We start from the raw sequence: 19,566 nt of genomic DNA on the forward strand, positions 1-19,566 counted from the left end.
TGCCCTCTGGTGGCAATTAGCGATAGCGCACCAACAGCTAATGAGTCATTTGCTGGGAATAATTCTACATATTAAATTGAAGCAATTAACTGATAGCGCTAGAACTAATGAAATCACTTTGCAGCAATTAAATTGAAGAAAATTTGGATGGTTTAATTTAAAAGCAACCGTTCTAAAACTTAAATATTACATTTCTCAAAACTTGGAATTAAGACAGCTTTGTTCTTTCTCAAAATATGCACTAACTTCCTTATTTTGGAACCAGTAGAATAAGTTTTTACCATTGTTTCGCTGACTAATTTTCATATTCATTTATCACTATACTAACTTTTCTGACAGTCATTTCACAGTTTGGATTTCTTCACTTAAAGTAATATGCTTAGAAAAGAAAAATTATCTGTCTCCTTATTGACTTGCCATTACTTTAGAACATTTCCTATTTTATCAGACCAATATTAAACCTTAGTCTACTTTCCACAAGTGCTAGCAGCCCCATCCTAAGTTGCTGTCATCTGTGAGTTTGTGGAAGTGTAAATTTGACTTTTTTTTTCCTGCTCTTTAAGTATGGAACCACCAGGAAGTACAATGCAGCTGTGCCTAATTATAGAGCCCCAAAGTTCTGCCAAGCTGCAAACCCAGTGGCTGTTTCTCTTGACAACCAAGGAGCTGTGCAGAGGAGAGGCAGGGGGAACCCAGAGCACAGCTTTTGGCATCTCAGAGACTCCCAGAAGTTATTTTTCCCTCTTCCAGCCCGTCCCACAGCCCTGTGTCAGCACACAAGGTTAGCCTTTTTCAGCCCTGTGTCAGCCTGCAAGAGGGTGCCTTGGCTGTTCATGGCAAAAGCTGTCACGCACAGTGGGGGACAGCAGTGGCACCCAGAAGCTCCCACTGCCAGGCAGGGCTGAGCCCAGTCCCATTTCTGTACTGGTGATGTGGCCATGGGCATGGTGCTGGCCCAGCAGTGAGGGGAGTCACTGACACTCCCCAGTTGCTCCTGGCGTGCTGGCATAGAGCAGGCATTTCCCAAGCTTAGTGGCCCTGCCTGATGAAGGATGCAACAGAGCTGCTCACAGAAAACAAGAAAAAAGTGTTTTCAGCAGTGGCTCTCCTCCCAGCTAGCCCACAGCTGGGTGATGTTCCCCCAGGAAGGGCTGTGACAGGCAGACCCTTCCCCTCCTGGCAGGCTGTGCTGGGAGGAGGTGACCCCTGCACCCCGAGGGGATGACCCAGCCACCTCGCCCAGGCAGGATGCCCCGCAGAGCCCCTTCCCCAGGGCGGCGGGGGCTTTTACCAGGTGTCACTCCACTGCTGAAGGGGACAGCAAACCCGCTCTGCCTTGGCACTGCTGCCAGCTCACATGCCTGCTCCGTGCCTCGGTTTACCCACTAGTCAAAATCCCCCTAGCAAAGCCCCCCTTGAGCTGCTTGGTTCTTGGGGACTACTAAAACTATGGTCAGATGATGCCCCTGCCCACCCCCTTGGCTCCCCCATGGGGATGGCTGCGCTGAGCACGGTCGTGCCAGCACCCAGCTCCCCGTCCCTGGGCAGGGTTGCCCCACTTGGGCAGGGGGAGCTCCCAGGGCTGCCCCGTAGGATGTGATGGGGCCCCAGCATGTCCTTCCCACAGACACACCATCACCACTCCTGTCCCCCTCAGACTGACGCGTCTGAGGACACCATGCATCCCAAGACAGCTGCGTGGCACTCAGATGATGTGATCGTTACCAAAGGGTCTGGTTTGCGTTCAGCCTGCACCATCTTCAAGCCCCACCTCTGCCCCAGGTGCCCGAGAGCCAGACCCCAGCCCCAGGCTGCTCATGACTCACCAGCCAAATGCAAGCAAACACCTCCAGATTTCCCTGCCTTTGTTTCATCATGATGATGTTATTTTTAACAAAACCACACCAAGAGACACTCATTTATTTTAAACATTAAAGCACCTACAAGCGGTTTCTGCAGCCTAATCTAAAAGCGGCCATAAAAGGACCTAAAGCAATAGTCATTATCTGCCGTTCAGGAGCTTAACGCCTGGAAAGAAAGACCAGGGCTCTGAGCTTTGCTTGTTAAACACCCCCCACCTTTTCCCAGCAACTGTGCAGCCTGTAGGTGAGGTCACCCACACCACAGAGGATGTTTCCACCTGCAGGGCTGCATTTAAAGGTCAGTGGCACAGACTGTGGCTAAGGGCTGCCCAACCTTGGAGAAGAACGGGGTCACAGGAGGTGACACAGTCAGAGCACAGACACCAGAGGGGAACATGCACCACCAGCTTTGTGCAACTGCTGATTTTGGCAGTACCAAGGGTCTGGATGCAAGGGGTCACTGGGCATTACTTGGAATAGTGGTGCAGGCTGAGGGCAGCACTGATTTGAGCTGATGGGGTCTTCATCAGTGATTCCCACTTTAAATTTGAACAGGAGTTGGATGAGCTTGTGTGGGACTGGCCAGAGCGTGGAGCTGCTGGGGAAGCTGGTCCAGGTCCCAGTCCTGCTGGTGGGGAGGCCAACAGCAGCACAACAGCCAAGAGCCACCAGCTGGGAGGGTCTTACACATTCAATGAACCACCACAGCCAAAAGTAATGAAATCACTTTGAAGCAATTAAACTGGAGGGATGTCTGGGGGTGTGTGTGTGTGAATGGGGAGAAAAAGCAACTGCACTAAAGCTTCAGAGGGTGCCCACTACACTTGTCACAACTTGGAGACAAGACTTAATTTTCCTTTAAACTACACATTAACTTCCATAGTTTGGAGCCACTGGAAGAACTTTCTACTGTTGTGTCAATGATGGATTTTCACATTCATTTATAATTTTGCTGACTTTCCTCAATAGTCACCTTACATGGCTTCCCCCTGCCACCTTGGAGCGTGCTGTTGTGCCCTCAGACCCCTGACTGATCCCATTTTGGTGGGACACAGCTCAGAGTGGGCCCTGGGGACATTTGGGTTGATGCATCCCACCTATGAGTTTTTCTGTCCATGGCAAATTGAAAACCAAGCAGAACAGTAGAGCGTGTCCCTGCAGTCTCAGAGCAGCTCCAAGGGGAGCACAGCAGGCACCAGTCCCCTCGCTTGAGGTGAGGCTGTCCTTGCAGAGCCAGTTCACAGAACCAGGGTTAATAGAAATTAAACCCAAAGGGCAGATATTTTCCAAAGGTTCATATTTGTACACAATCGAACTGCTGCTACCCTAAACCTGCTGTCCAGAAAGGAGCAGAGAGGGAAGTGGCAGAAGAATGACATTTGTTCTCAGCTTCATTTATGTAAAAATCACATTTTACTGGCCATGACCACTGTTCCTGGGGTCTGGAGGACACAGCCTCACCAGGGCCTGGAACACCCAGGAAAGGACAGACTTTGGGTGAAGCCATTTGATAAATTAAGACAGAGGCTCAAATCACACACCATCCACTTTGCCGGGGCTATCACCTGGCCAGCTGCAGGATGCTGCATTGCTCCAGGGTCCAGCCCTGTGCGCAGCCGAGGTCAGTGGGACATGGCCCAGATTTGGTGTGCAAACTGTTACAGGAGCTTGACCCTTACAGATCAACGGGCCCTGACATTATCCACCCGAGGGTGTTAAGAGAGCTGGCTGATGTCATTGCAAGGACACTCTCCATCATCTTTGAGAAATCATGGAGATTGGGGGACATCCCAGAAGACTGGAAGGCGGCTAATGTCACCTCCATCTACAGAAGGGCTTAAAGGAAGATCCATGAAATTACGGGCCCATCACTCCTACTCCAATCCCTGGGAATGCTATGGAACAAATCCTCCTGGGGGCTACGGCAAGTCAAATGAAACACGTGATTGGGAAAAGCCAGAATGAATTCACCAAGGGCAAATCGTGCTTGGCAAGCCTGATCGCCTTCCATGACAAAGTGACCTGCTCGGTCGATGTGTGGTGAGCGGTGGACGTTGTCTACCTGGATTTCTCCAAGGTTTTTGATACGGTTCCCCACAGTCTCCTCCTAGAGAAGCTGATGCATCACGGCCTGGACAAGGGCTCTGTGCGGGGGGTGGGAACAGGCTGCCAGGCTGCACCCAGAGGTGGGGGGAAATGGCTCCTTTTCAAACTGGCAACCTGTCACGGGGGGGGGTCCCCCAGGGATCCATACTGGGCCCAGCACTGTTCAGTATCTTCATAAGGGATCTGGATGATGGGATCAAGTGTACCCTGACGAAATTTGCTGAGGATACCAAACCGAGTGGAAAAGTGAATACTTGGGGAGAGCCACCCTGCAGGAAAACCTGGATAGGCTGGAAGGGTGGGCTAACAAGAACCTTATGAAGTTCAACAAAGACAAGTGTAAGGTCTTGCACTTGGGAAAACGTAATCCAGGAGTGCAGCACAGGCTGGGATCTACCTGGCTGGGGAGCAGCTCTGTGGAAAGGGACCTGGGGGTCCTGGGGGACAACCAGCCCAACAGGAGTGAACAGTGGGCTGCTCCTGCAGCAAAGAAAGCCAACAGGGAGCTGGGTTGCATTAACACAAGTGCATCAGCAGCAGAGATAAAGAAGTCATTATCCCACTCTACTCAGCACTTGTCAGGCCACACCTGGAATACTGTGTTCAGTTTTGGCCACTGTTAAGCAAAAAAGATGTGGACAGATGGGAGAGGGCCCAGAGAAGGGTCACAAAGATGATCGAGGGATTGGGGAGCCTGATGTATGAGGAAAGGCTGAGAGAACAGGGTTTGTTCAGCCTGGAGAAGAGAGGGCTTAGAGGAGACCTTATCACTATGTTCTGGTATTTCAAGGGTGGCTACAAAGAAGGAGACTCTGTTTTTACAAGGGATGACATGGAAAAGGGGAGGGGTGATGGGTACAAGTTACTCCTGGGGAGATTCTGACTGGACAGAAGTGGAAAATTTTCCCAACGAGAACAATCAGCCACTGGAATAATCTTCCCAGGAAAGTGGTGGATTCCCCCACATTGGACACTTTTAAGATTCAGCTGGCCAGGGTGCTGGGCCATCTTGTTTAGGCCATGCTTTTGCCAGGAAAGGTTGGGCCAGATAATCCTTGAGGTCCCTTCCAACCTGTTATTCTATGACCTGAAGAACATGACCACATCCCTGGGATGAGTGGGAAGACAGTGTGGACACCAGCTGCTTCATTTCACCCTTAAATTCTCTTTCAAACCTAAAGCCCTAGCCAGGCTGGGGCTCTCCCAAGAGGGGCAGGAGCACATCACTCACCCACTTCACCTTTCAGGGTAAGGCAGCAAAGGAGAAGATGTCCTGGAAATGCTGCTGCTTTCCAGGTTATTAATAGAGTCACAGTGAGCAAACCACACAGCCCAGAGCCCTGCAGTACTGTCAGTGGGGGAACACAGAAATCCTGGGGGTTATTGATACTAACCTGACTGTATAGAGCAAAGTGGTTTTATGGCACTGATGCATATGAAATCATGGGAGATTTGGGCAGAAAATAATCCCAGAATAGGCCTTTTGGAACTGCCTTGTGGTTGTAACTGGCCTCTGCCAGCTTGCCTTTGGGAAGGAATCTCTCTCATTGAGAACAATTTTTTGCTGCAGGTTTTCTGGCTCAGGCTGAGTTTTTGATGACTATATACTGCTTATGTATAGGTCAACGGAGCATACTTATCTGCACTTCCCTCGGCATCTTCAACCTCAAGAGGTTGATTGAACTTGGAATAGGATGGCTATTTGAAAACAAAGCCAGCGCTACAAAAAGGCTCAAGTGGGAAGCACAGTGCCCACAGCACACCCAGCCCAAGCCCCAGACCCAACCTGAGGCAGCCCTGGCTTGTCCCCTGCACCAGGACCAGCCTCTCATTGAGCAGTACCGCATCCCCCCAACCCCCCTTCCCCCCCACCCCAGCTCAGGGCTGAGAACCAGGCTACGACAGCCCCAAAAACTAAAGAAACCAGTTCTCACAACCACCTCCCAAACCCTGCCCGACCACAGCAGCTAGCGCTGACCCTACCTCAGCCCCAAGGGCAAAGCCACCGTTCTCCTCACAGACTCACCCCACCAGCAACCACAGAACCTGCCCCTGCACTGGGCAGGGGAGGCTCTTTGTCCTTAGGTAATTGGTGGCAGCTGATGGCACCATCCCCAGCTGGGGACACTGATTAGATTGGTGCCAGCTGGGCCATGCCCCAGAGGATGGGTCCAGCCTGGCAGGTACCTGGGTTATGGCAGCCCTGGGTTGTGCTGGGGGAGGGAGCCTGGACCTGCTGTTTGGCCTGCCCCCAACGCATGGAGTTAATTAAATTGATTTTGATTTTGCAAAGTGGCTGCAGTGCCGCTGCCTGGACTCCCCAGAAGCACAAGTGTCTTGCATGAATATAGATTAAAGTATACTCAGTATTATGTGCTCTTAATATTACGCATTCTCACGCCAAACTAAAGATGAGGACACTGATCTGGGGTTTTCCTGGAGTAATAAAGGACCTGGGGGATTTGCAGATTATTTTTTTTTTTCCTGTCTCCTATAGGTGATTTCTGGATGACAGTATTTTTTAGCTACCGGGGGACAAAGCAGCAGGCCAGGGGGGTTGGGAAGCAAAGCAGAGATCTGACGCTGTCAGTGGCTGGACCACTCCATGTCTCTGAGCCCACCACAGCCTGAAGGCCAGGCCCGGGTCACATCCTCGGCCCCTCGCCCGCCCCAGGGCAACCATGCCCGGACACTCCCCAGGAGATGGCAGCAGCCCTTTGTGTTCATGTCCTCCAGTGGGAAACCAGCCCCTGGCCACATTTCTGGGGGCTTCTCACCTCCCAGGGCAGCGATGGGCAGCGGGTCCGGCCGGGGCTTGGCTGAGGTGGCAGCTGGTGTGCAGGACCCTGCCTGGCCCCGGCGGGAGGAAGGCTCGGCTGCTGGGGAAGGAGAGCTTTGCTTGCCCCCCAGTCGCCGTGCCCTGCCTCAGCCTGGCCACGCTCCCGCCCCGGCCCCACGCAGCTGCAGGCACGCCAGCGACATTTCCACCTGTCCCGGAGCGCGGCTGCGGACACAGAACTGAACCAAGTCGAATGCCAGTTTTGCATGAGTGAATTTACTCGAGAAACGCACAATTTCTGGAACACAACGACTAGTCAGCAGGGACAGCGAGTGCCTGGGATTCCCTTGCATATCAGGGTGCCTGGGACGGCGCGTGGGGAGCAGCACCCCGAGCTGCGGGGTGGGAAGGGGCCGAGCAGCCGTGCCCTGAGCCGGGCGGTGACTGACCCTCCTAGAAACCTGCACCCACCCTGGGAACTTTGTCCTCTCTCTTCACCGGCTGCCCTGATTTTTCCTTGTTCGCAGCATTTTGCGAATATTGCACATCTTTGGGTTGGGTGGGTTTGTTGGTTTTTTTTTTTTTTTTTTTTGCATAGCAGGAGTAGGAAGCGAAGGCACGAGTGTCGCTCCCTGTATGGCCTTTCAGTTATTACTTGGCTCTTGTGCATAAACCCTGCCCTGCCCCATCAGTCTGGTATCACACACCGGCAAAACCATCCCGGGAAGATGCAAGTGCACCCCAGAGTTATTGACGATCCTCTCCTGTCATGGGGAAACTGCTTGTTAAAGTGGCTAAGTGGAAATGACCAAGGGACAAAAGCAAGTGCCACGACTGCCATGCTGTCGTGCGCTAATTAGAGCTGTGCAGCAGCAGCCAGTAATGACAGCACACGCAGGGGAAGCAAGGGCAGGACCGCCCGCACCCCAGCACCCTTCGCTGGGTGCCTCTGCATGCAGCAACCACCTTCCCCACCTCAGAGCTCACGCCAGCCCTGGTGCCACCTATGGTGGAATTGGGCCCTAACGTTGAGGCCGAAAACTGCGATATTTTTAACGCCTAGGTTCAGCCATGCCAAGTGGTTTCAATGACTGGTGGTGAGCAACCGCCGCCTGCTCCCCGGGGAGCACACCCGCCCCCCGGTATTTCTGGACACCCCTGCAGCTGGCGGGTCTTTTGTGAAGTGCTGTGCGTCCTTGGAAGAGAGGAGCCTGCTGCATCTGTGCTAAGAAAAGGCAGTGATACAACCCGGTTCTGGGAGCGACTGCTAAAAATAGCGATATCTGCTATCTGGAGAGCGGAGGGAGAGCCCAGGGTCTGCTTACAGGCAGGGCTGGCAGGCAGCGACGGCACCGAGGGCAGCGGCTGTTTCCCAGCACTCGGTGCAGAAAATGGTTCACTCTTCTCATTTAGCACATCCACGATTTCACGCTGCAGCTCTGGCAATGGGTTGTGGCGTGGGGTTTTTTGTTAACCAGTGACAACGTAAAATGCTCCCGCAACCTGGCTGGGTGCCGGAGGGCAGCACGTTTCCCACCTCTGCTACTGACCCTTCCCATCACTTTGAATATGTATTTTAATTTGTGGGGGGCATAACCAACCTCTCTCAGCACCTTGGCTGTGTTATTCAGCCGCTGCAAAGCAGAACCAGCTCCCGCCATGCCCAAGACTGGGCACACGAGCAGCTCGGTGCTGGGGGTGGGACGGGGAGCCCCCGAGCTCAGCCCCAGGTGAGCTTCACCGTGGGGCTGCCGGCAGGCTACTGGCAAGAGACATCTGCAAGCCTGCCCCGTGCCCGCCACAGCGGGTGACGGGGGGACTTTTCTATTGGTGGCTTTGCATCGGGCCCCTTCACAGCTTCTTGGTCCTTTTCATCCCAGACTCTTCCCGTGGGTGGACTGCCCACACTGATCTCCAAATGCCGACCACGAGCCCGTGGGATGCTGCAGCCCAGTGCAGATGGACGGAGCTGCCCCATCGTCCCAGCTGCCAGGAGACACCCTATGGCTACAACCCCATCTCCAGGATGGTGCTTGGCTGCAGATTGGCCATTCCCTGCCTGGAGAGCACGACCTGGGACTGCTATTACTTGCACTGGGATTATTTTAACCCCAAATCCTTACTCTAAAGACAAGCTCCCATTTCTATCTATAGGATGGTGCTGGGTTTACGTTCAAGTGAAGGGAGTGGGGTAGCCCAACCTGCACAGAGAGTAGTCTCTTGAGAGGTATATAAAGATGCTTCATAATCCCAAGTGAGGTAGCTGAGAGGCATGGTCCTGCTCCCCAGCAGGAAAGGACATGGTCAGCGGGGCTGTAGGAGCTGGTGCTGGAGGTGGGACGCCTCCCGGGGCCTCCCGGCCCCCAGCCCTCCCTGCCAGGCAGAGTTTCTTAAGACAACCAAGTTTCTACTTGGTCATCAGAGCACCTGGATGGAAAAACGAAGGCCAAGGGCCCAGAGAGCAAGCCGCGGGAGAAACTTCACCCTGGCCTTGCACCCTGGGCAGATTTCAGGCACTGGGGGTCTATTATGTTTGGGGTTTTTTTGCAAGTGAAAAGGCTAGGCTCAGAGTTGCAAGAGCCAAACCAGATGGGGAGGCAAGAATGGTCTTAAATTTTCATGTCACTTCATCTGCAGAACATGGTGAGGATCCATCAGATACATAGGCAAGAGAAATGTTGCATTTGGGTTTGTCTTCCAGTGCGCTGGTAGGATGCAGCCGGGCATGGCTGGGCTCAGAGAAGGTCTTTCATGAAATCTGATGGCAGGGCTTCCCCCGCCACATTCGCAGCGCCCAGGCCTGACTTTTTCCGTGTGACAAGCACCATCACCTGCACCGTCCTCTTCAGCCCCGGCTGGCAAGCAGCTCCATCAGCCAGGATAGCCAGGGGAGCGTGCCGGGGCGAGCTGCCGGGTGCCTGGGGGAGTTTGTAGCACTTGGGGTAGTTGCTGAAACACTCAAAAGTGTCGTTGCAGTTTCTGCAAGCCCCGGGGTGGTCACCAAAGCCCGGGGACGGGAAGGGCTGGAGCGCAGCGCTCGGGCAGCCGCAGCAGAGGAGGGTGCGGATGGCCTGGAGGAGCACCATGTCCTTGGAGAGAAACTTCTGGAAGTTGGGCTTGAAGAGCAGGTACACCAGGGGGTTGTAGAGCGTCGAGGACTTGGCAAAGACAGCTGACAGCACGAAGGCCAGTGCTGGCACCTGGCTGGCATCGCCGAGGACTGCCCACAGGGCAATGATGGCATAAGGGGTCCAGGCACCCAGAAACCCCAAGCACACGGCAATGCTCAGCTGGAAGAGAAGGAGATGGAGATGGTGGTGCCGTGAGCCTCCTGCAGCACATGCAGGAAGCAAACGCCCCCAGAAAACTCAGCTGTGTGCAAAGGGACCCCAAGCAGCCAGTCATATCCCCAGGGAAAGGTGCTCAGCCTCCTGGACCTGTCGCACTGGAGCGTCAGGGTGTCAGACATCAGGGCAGAAGCTCAGCATGTCCCAGCGTGGGCGCATAAACCTGCACTCACTTCAGGTGACTCACACCCTGTCCCACCTGGGAAATTCCGGAATTGCCTCCATCTGCTGCGCCAGATGGGTATGAAGCACCCAGTGACCCAGCTGGGACCAGGCCACCGCTGGACTCCAACAGCCTTTTGGCAGCACTCAAAATCCCTCCAGCAATCTGTGTGCCAGCATGCAGACCAACCAAGAGGCTCTGGAAATGGGCCATGCTCAGACCCTCCGCCTCTAAGCAGACATGAATGTTTCCTTTGAGGACAGGCTTGCAAGCTGTTTTCTTTCATGTTTGGTTTTTTTTTAAAGGTTATCCATTTTTTTTTTTTTATATATCCTTGGTAAATTATAGTATTAGCTTGTAGTCTGGGGAACAATGACTCATGCAAGCTCCTTTTATGATCTTTTCCAATGTAATTTAAAATTAGAGCTCCTCCACCTGATGGCTTTAAAGGAGGAGAAATGTGTTATTACCCACACTCATACAAACACCTGGAGAATTCACCAGGAGCGGCAGACACCCCAGCAGAAGGGGTCCTGCTGCATTTGCCTGCCCATAGGGTGGTGGGCTGGGGCAGGGGACACCCCAAGACCCTGCAGTGCCCCGAGGCCTCCCCTACCTTCACGATCAGGCTGTGCACGCTGCGGGCTCTGCGCTGCGGGGACGTGTGCTGCCTGACAGCTCTCCGGGACACCCGCACGGTCCAGAGGATCAGTGAGTAGGAGACGAGGATGAGGAGGCAGGGAAGAAGGTAGCAGAAGATGAAGAGGGCAAGGATGTAGAGCGTGGCTTCCCTGCTCGAGGCTTTCCACGTGATGCAGCAGGCTGTCCCGTAGGGCTCGGGGCCGTAGCTGCCCCACTCAGCCAAGGGGGCCGTGGCAAACATCAGGGCGTATGCCCAGACGCACAGCAGCAGCACTCCAGCATGGCAGGGTGAGAACTTGTTGCCTGTGGCAAAGGGACTGGGGTGAGGATGGTTTCCCACTGGCAAGGGGGAGCAGAGAGAGAGGAGCTGCGACCACAAGCTGTCTGCACCTCTAGGCACCGGGGATGAGGCCAACTGCCCTGGGACACGGTCAGGGCCATCCAGGCAGGGCAGGAGCTGCTGAGCACAGCACGGCAGCGCTGCAGCCGTGGGCAGAGCTGTGCCAGGGCTCACCCCAGGGCCCCGGGATGCACGGGTATCCTCCCGTCCCCTTGGGCAGGTGGCCAGAGCAAGGAGCCAAGAGAAACGTAAGGGTGGCAGGATCAGCAGTGCAGCCTCTCTTGGCTTCGGGAGGAATTGCTGGAAGGTTGTGTGGCTGCTGTGGTGTTGGGGGGACACTGCACCCACGGCCCTGCGGGGATACAGCTGCACCCACGGCCCCGTGGGCAGCCGGGAGGGAGGCTGCCTGGCTGCAGCAGCCTGGGCATGGGACAGGGACTGCTCAAAGCCATCCCAGACACTGTCACTGAAGGGCTTTTTCCACTCTAGCAGACTGAAGCAAGGAGGGTGGTGGGTTTTCTCCTCTTTGTCCCAACCTCCATCAAATCTAAAACTCTCTGTTCTTCCAGAAGTTCAGTATAAAGTGCTAAATCTTCAACCATATACAGGAGTAACATTTTTCTTTGAAACAAAGCAACTAAAATCACCTTGAGATTAGCCATTTCCTCAGGGAAAGGGGGCCGGGGCATCACAGAGAGATAAACTCAACGTGCCAGGCTGCCAAGCGCTGGCTCATCTGGAAAGCAGAACCTGCGCAGTACCTGGGCCGCCTTTTAACAGCCAACTTTTATCTCTATGTTTCCTTCTACCTTTTTAGTGATCTCCTGAGATGTTGTGCTGGCACATAACCAAGGTGACTCTGCTCCAGCATAGTCCTTGAGGTACCAAGAGCTGCTGGGGACAAAGCACATTGGCAGTTGGCAACAGCCGCAGGCTCAGGACAGATGAGCAGCAAGACATGGGAGAGAGGGTGAGGATGCACCCAGGGGTGCTGGTCTGCAAATTAAACTAATATCTTTGATTTCCCATTTTATATCTATTTCTGGTCTTTAATCCAAAATCTATTCTGCAGATACATGCTAGGTGGAGGATTAGCAGCTGAGATGAGGAAATTAAGACTCAGCTCCAAATAGGAAGAGCTGGAAATGCGTAGAGGACATCCCTGAGCCCCTTCACTTCCTCAGCTGCTCTCTGCAGTGCATGTCCCCCACAAAGAGCTGGTGCCCAAGCTTGGAGCTGCAAACATTCACATTAGCTCTGCAGAAAAAGTCCAGGCGAAAATAGGGCTATGGAAGTGAGCTGTAACACTGCAAACCCAGCCCTCCTGTATTAATTATTTCAGTGAACTAAATATATTTGGCCTATGGCTATCCCACCAGGGACAATGGAAAGTGGCTCTTCTTTGCACTGCCAGTTTGTGACTTCCCAGATGCAGAGTCTGCTCTGGCCTACACTCAAATCTATGTATGGATGTTCGAAACCCTGTGACCTGCGGTGATATGGCAGCTGGGACTTTTCTACAGAGGGAGGACAACTCCCTTGATACTTTTCTAGATGATGCTCCTGAGCCCTAGAGTGAAGCAGGATCTGGAGGCAGGGATGGCTGGGATGCAAGCACAGGGCAGGGGCTCCACAGCCCCACGCAGGTGGAGAGCAGTGACTATACAAGTGATAAAAACCTTCAGAGTCTGCTGCACCACTGTATTGACTGGGAATAGGTTGCCCTGGGGCAAAGCTTTCCCAGAAGAGGTGGATCTGGCCCATAAAAACAAAGGGCTATGTTAACAGAGAGGAATATAAGTATAGATCAGATAACGCATCCCAGCACCTACCATATGCTGGGTAACAGACCTTCAGGCAGCAAACCGTGCTGAGCACCGTCAGGCTGGAGAGGCTGCACAGCCCGAACAAGACCCCGCAGAAGGCGTAGAGGGTGCACACCGCCTGGTTGAACAGCCACCTGCAAGGGAAAGCCCGCGGGTAAACCCAGCGCCTCCCGTCTGCATGGGGCAGCTGGCTGGCAGCCCCTGCCCTGCGGCTGGATGGGAATTTTCTCCGTGGTCGCTGCTCTGGAGGAAGGCTGGGTACTTCCCAGCTGCTCTCCTGGTGGTGGGGCCTCATCTGCCCGTCCCACACCAGAAGCAAAGCTGGCCATGCATGGGGTGGCTGCAATGGGCTGCACGGATAACAGCACCCGATTGCCCAAGAAAACATGGGCATGATCTTGCCCCTAATTTGTTCCCCGAGCATCCCAGTGACGAGCACAGATGGAGCCACAGGTGTGGGAGCTGCCCTGATGTCAGGAGAGATGCAGTGCACATCACTGCAGCATCCATGTCATGCGAGTGCCAGATTGGAAACCCACCACCAAACCCCTTCCACAGCAGACCTATGTGATAAACCAGAGGGACAGGGAATAGCAAAGCATCCTGCTGCGGGATGGATGTCTGTGAGGTCACACGGTGCCCCACTGACACCAGACTGACCCCTTGGGTCCCTCCGCACCCCCCTGTCAGGGATCTCTCCATTTCAAGACGAGGTTTGCAAACTGCACCTGGGGCTGTTGGCCAGTGCAAAGATGCTTCCACAAGGTACCTGTGTGCAAAGAAGGACGAGGTGGCCAAGGGGAAGAGTATCACCGTCATGCTCAGGTCACTGATGGCCAGGTTGACAATGAAGAACTCTGCAGGCTTCAGCATGGACCTCTTCTGATAGGCCACCAGCAGGAGCAGCGAGTTCCCTGAGAGGGACACAATGCCTGCAGAGAAGGCAGAAGAACAGTGCTGTATGTAACAGAGTCAGGAAAGGAGCCAGGATCATCTTGAGATGTTTGGAAGCAAACACCAGAGATGTCCACAGTGGGTGGAAAGGGCTGCAGGCTTCCCTCTCCAGAGCAGGCTGAGCAGGGGAGCCCATGGGACCTGCAGAGCTCTGTGAGCACATCTGGAGCTGCTTTACATTGAATTTGATCCCTTCCCCTTCCTGAGATCCTACAGAGGCATTTGGTAGGAGGGAAGTGATGGGATGAGACTGCAATGAGCTCCGGGTGCAGGATCTGGACAGAATCACTTCTTCCAGCTGGAAGGAGCAAGGGGGACACTTCCTCCCAGCTAGATAAATAACGGGACCTTTGTGTGATTGTTCTTCTGATCTGAGGCCAAGGAGCTGGGCCTCTTTGCGTTTTTAATTTTTTCCTGTCAATGTCACCCCTGTGAGTCTGTGTTGTCCAATATCATGGTAACAAACAAGAAAGGCATTGTGAAGATCAAGGAAAATCCAGACTAAACAAAAGAAGACTCTTTGCTTGCTATTAGTGTATTTAAAATAACACTGATGATTAAAATTTTACAACAAGGGCTTTCTCTTTTTTTTGTTACATAATTGTGCTTTCACTGAAAAGAGGTATCAGTATCCTCAGAAGGGGAATCTTTGCTGATCTTGGTGCAGGTTGGATGGGACAAGAGTTTCTCCCTAATAGATTAGGCTGTAAATTAAATATCATGGTGAGAACCACCTTCCAAAGCCACTGAATGGCCAACACTAAAGTTGCCCTCAGGAACAGGATTCCCACGCAGGACCTGGCCAAATCCAGAGCTTTGGAGGCTTCGAAGTCACTGGAAGGTAGAGTACTGAGATGTCTGTCCTTCCTAGCCTCACATGGCATTTTTCCCACTGAGCTAGTCTCACATCAGTACTAAGTACCTTTTATTAGCTTTACTAACTCCTAGGAGCTGTAGGTGCCTATAGGACTGCTGATAGTCCCAGAGGTGTGTGCATCCCTTGGGTTCCCCATCCTCGCAGGCATGAAAAACTCTTCTAGCATTTGGACACAACTTACTCAGGGCTCAGAAAATTGGAAGGCTTTTCTTTGCCCATTGTTCACTTCTGGCCCACACTGACCAGGTCTAGGCCACCTCAGAGCACATCCCAGCCCCTGCTGGCTTTTCAGTGCCATGAACTCCAAATCACAGGACTTCCACCAGCATCTTCTGCTGAAAGCAAGGGCCAGCTGGACATCCATATCACCTTCAACAGTCATGAAGCTGGCAATGCTAACAGAGAATCCCTATCCATCTCACATTGGGTGGCTGCAGTGGGAGTTACAGCACATTCCTCAGAGGTTGTTCTTCAACTTTCCAAATATATAAAAATGTAACTGGCACTTGCAGTTCCCCCAAGAAGGGAATGCAGTCACCAAGGTTTGGCCAGATCATCCTTTTGAGTAAAGTGGGGTGGGCTAGCATGGGAAGGACCAGTTTGATTATTCTGCTAACAATTGAACACTTTTGGAAGCATCAGTGACTGCAAAAGACCTGAACATCTCTGGCAGTCAGGCATCTGGACTGCCCACAGCAGGGAGAGAGGTATAACAGGCTGTCTTTCCTTACCAAAGACTAAATAGAGTGTGCCAAAAATCAGGTCTTCTCTCTCCGATAAGGTGGAGATAAACACCGAGGTGTTGGACACATTTCCCATCTGCAAAGGAAGACACAAATGAGAGTGAATTTTGGCTAATGAAGGAGCGCTCGGCTTCCTCGGTTCGCAGGCCACCGCTCCGCGACACGCTCCTGGCACCGCGCTACAACCAAGGCAGCGGCGTGCAACCCCCGACAGCTGGGCACGGGGCCGGTAACGGGGTCAGGCTGGGAATCTCACTTGATTACCACTTCTCCAATTACAGATTTTACTGATTAGCATTAGCCTTTGGATCTAAATTTTCTTTGCATGTCTCGGCCATGTGCTGACTGCAGCGGGCACTGTGTGTTTGGATACGGGGACCGGCTGCTCAGAGCTGGAGGCTTCGAGTTCTGCAAAGTCCTCCGCCTCCTCCAGACTTGCCCCATCCTTCACGTGCCTCCATCTGTCCCTGTGTCCACACCAGAAGAGAGACTTGGCCCAAACTCTCTTTGCGATGTGGCCAAGACCTGCTCGTGTGCCATTCCAGTAGCGTATTAACTGCCTCTATACTGTGTGCTGAGAAGGGCCCATGCAGACAAGGGGACTTGCAACAAGCTGTTCATCAAACCCGGGCCCAGCAGACCCCACAGCTGGGGACAAAAAGCAGTCGTCACCCCAATCATCACTGCTCCTGGCTGGGACCTTCCTTCTTCAGCTGCAACTAAGTCTGATCCTCACTGCCAGCAGCGCAGGCAGTAAAGTAATTGATGGTGAACACATGTATTAACAAAAAAAAAAAAAATAGTAGCAAAAAGTCATTCCCTTTCTTGGGGTGCCTGACTCAATCATTTAGTTTTATCGGCCTAATTAGTTTCCCTGTCATTTCGTGCAGCTGAGCCAAAGGTTCCCAAGTGCTTAGGAAGTTAATAGAGGGTGGTAGAGTAGAACAGCAGACGCATTTCAGTATATTCACTCCCTTCACTGATAACAAATAAATGGAAAAATATTTTGTTCAGGTGAAGGAAAAAAAAAAAAAGAGAGGGAGCGAGAGAAAATAATGGTTTAATTATATGTTTCAATAGCTGTTAGCTTGCTTGCTGGGATGTTTAATGCATGCAGTACTCCTGCCTCCTTCCCAAGGTCCCTACTTGCACGCTGCAGGAGAACTGAAGACAGTGCCCTGGCAGAGCAGGGGCTGGGGAGGGCAGGGCAGCAGGGCCCAGCCACTGCACAAGTGGCAATGGGCTGCTTATTCCTGCCCCATAGCCTGGTCTTCACAGGGACTGTGAGCTGGAACAAGGAACAGATTTGGCCTTATGGAGAGGAGGGGAATAACAGTAAAATCCCCAGCACAGATCCCCGCCTGGCCTCTCGGTGCCATGAGGTGGCTTGGGAGCTATTGCGATGGCCAAGAGCCGTGGGAGGCAGAGCCTTTCTTCCTGTGGGTTTTGCTGACATGGATTTCACAGAGCAATTACCCTTGTTATCCATACCCAGGTGAAAATGCTCACCTCACATCCAAGGCTGCATTCAGACAGATGGAGCTAATCACTTAAAGTAACGAGTAAATTAGCTTTGAGTATAAATGTATTTTAAGACTCTAATTGGTGTTAAACTGCCAAAAGAGCCTGCCAATAGTTCTTCATTCTCTGTGTTACTGGCCCATACAGCCAAATACTGATGGACCATAGTTCCTCTAGCCTACTTCATGGCTTGCTTGGGTTACAGGCACACAACCTATGGAATGTTTACAGTTCACATAGTCCCACTTGCTACTTTTCAGTGAGCCTATCACAAGCATCTGATGTTAAGCAATCAAGTATTTTTATGGTTGATGCCTACATACCATGAGTATGATGCAGTTTCCTCTGCAGGCCAGGCAGGATGCTGGTTAATTTAGTAAATGGGAGCTGCAACGGTCATCCATGGTTCTTACTTCACTCTATTGAACTTCTGGCCTCTCTGGATGGTTTCTGATCCCCCTATGAACAGAGATGGTGGAAAGCAAGAGAACCAGTCTGTGCAAAACAGTCCTGGCTACTGTGTGCTGCAAAGAGGTGTCACACACTGAGGACAGAAGGAGCAACAGCAAGCCAGGTTTTGGCTCGCTTGCTCTAATAGACATGGCCAAAGCTCTTATGCTGCTGGCAGATTCCAACATCCTTGAGACATGTTTTGCCCAGGTTATTGGTTTGACAGCTTGATGCAAATGTGATTTTAAATTAAGCTCCATTTACATCAGCCTGCTAAACTGACAGAGGCTCTCAGGAAGCGGTGTGGCACACTTGCCTCCTTCATCAACTCATTTATTGGCTTTCTGGAATGAGAAAGAGGTGCTGCACTGTTTTGAAATGTCCCATTCTCCTGCTTGGGTCTGAAAATTCTGGTATGTGGCACTGCATGGACATTGTGAAGGCAAACACGGACAGCTAGGAGGTCTAACCAGTTCTGTTTGGGTTTCCTAGTACAATCTTTCACTTCAGAGAACTGACCACCACTCTTGGGATTTTTCCAATCTTTTGCTGTGCAAAACAAGGGACATTGAACAATGGCATGTACTTTACCACAAAAGTAAACCCCAGCTATTATTTGCTGGCTTGGAAAAGGCTGCTAGCCCTTCGGGTTTGATATACAAGCACCTATGGGAAAAAGCACCAAGCAGTGTGATTGCCTAGGCAGGCTGACAGCCACACAGCTAGTTTGTTACTTGAACATCTAAAATGTCCCCTGTCTTGTTACTAGTATGTACAAATACAGTACATCAACTTCTCATACATCATTATTTGTATTTATGTACATGCAGTTTTGATGTTCAGTCTTAAAAATTCATTACCTTTTAATAATTGCCTGCTAAAATGCACAAGGAAAACAGTAATATTTGCATCTTAGAGGCTTCCTACTTTAAATAATACATTGTTGGTGTCAGAGCAGCAACTTGACTTGAAGGACTCTCCTTGCCAGCCCAGCACACACTTTGCAGGTGTGCACTCCCCTGATCTCCTTATCCTTATTCTTTCCTGGCTGGTGGACGCTGCTCTCAGTTCTGCTTTGGCACTGGGGTAGCCTTAGATCCCTCTAACACATTTGAATGTCCTCATTTGTGTGATATACTTCAGCTGCATCAGTTTGCTTTTCTTAGCAAACATAATTCACAAGGTGCTTGCTTTACACCCTTCCTACCCTCCCCCTGTTCATCTCGCCTGGTCCCAGTACAGAGAACCAAGCCCTGCCAGCATGGCCCCACAGCAGCAGATGCTGCTCCTGAGGAGTCACTGTACCCACCGCCCGCTCGCTTGGGCTTTCTAGCTGCTCTGGGCAGAGTGGAAACTCCCTGGCCAACCCTGTAAATGTCTACACGACAGAATTACCAGGGCACGGAAAGTTGGATTCTAGGCAGAAATCGGCCAAGATCCACCCTGAGCTCTGCTTAGAGAGAAACGGGTTTAGGCAGAAAATTAACCCAGCTAATATTAACATGGGAAGCTGTACGCCAGTCCTCAGCCTGCACTGGATACCCAGGGAAGCAATTCGCTGCCTGATCTGTCTCCTCTTGCACCACGTTAAAAGCATCCCAGAGTAACTCAGTTTGCTCAGCTCACCACCTGCTTGCAGGCTCTCACTCACAGGTTTATGCTGAAGGTGACTGTCCCCTCTCTGTGTCCTCAGCATGACTGATGGCACCTGCAGCTCCGGGAAGCTCCTTCCTGCCTGCCCAGCTGAAGCACTGGGACATGCCGGTGTCCAGCCAGGGTGGCCTTTCCCATTTGCTCCCTGGGAGCTTGGGGAATCAAATCAACAGGAATCTTGATCAGAGCCCATGAATCCCAGCCAGAGGCACAAGCACAGAGGTGGTGCCAGGCAGCTTTAAGCTGTCCCTCCTTGTTCCAGTCTGTGCTGGGCCCGTCTTTCAGCAGATATTAAAGCAATAG

General features: G+C 52.2%; 1 protein-coding gene across 1 annotated transcript; it reads right to left on the reverse strand.

The window, feature by feature from the left end:
- Positions 1-8,826: 8,826 nt before the first annotated feature.
- On the reverse strand, positions 8,827-15,715 carry LOC104365956 (opsin-5-like). The gene is made up of 5 exons (XM_032993594.2): positions 15,628-15,715; positions 13,835-13,997; positions 13,072-13,199; positions 10,874-11,202; positions 8,827-10,037 (listed from the first exon to the last, which is right to left on the reverse strand). Exons 1-5 carry the CDS (start codon positions 15,713-15,715, stop codon positions 9,483-9,485), a joined length of 1,263 nt encoding a protein of 420 aa, XP_032849485.2. The 3' UTR covers positions 8,827-9,482.
- Between the last annotated feature and the right edge of the window lie 3,851 nt (positions 15,716-19,566).

The sequence above is a fragment of the Tyto alba genome, unplaced genomic scaffold (genome assembly GCF_018691265.1).
Source record: "Tyto alba isolate M040663 unplaced genomic scaffold, T.alba_DEE_v4.0 Super-Scaffold_33, whole genome shotgun sequence".
Lineage (NCBI taxonomy): Eukaryota > Metazoa > Chordata > Aves > Strigiformes > Tytonidae > Tyto > Tyto alba.

Bases quoted from the DNA above. Each gene is read 5' to 3' on its own strand.
- LOC104365956 (XM_032993594.2), bottom strand. From the start codon at position 15,715: ATGGGAAATGTGTCCAACACCTCGGTGTTTATCTCCACCTTATCGGAG. The intron at 13,998-15,627 runs GTAAGGAAAGAC...CCTTCTCTGCAG, and splicing joins CACACTCTATTTAGTCTTTG to GCATTGTGTCCCTCTCAGGG. The intron at 13,200-13,834 runs GTACCTTGTGGA...TTTCCCTTGCAG, and splicing joins TCGTCCTTCTTTGCACACAG to GTGGCTGTTCAACCAGGCGG.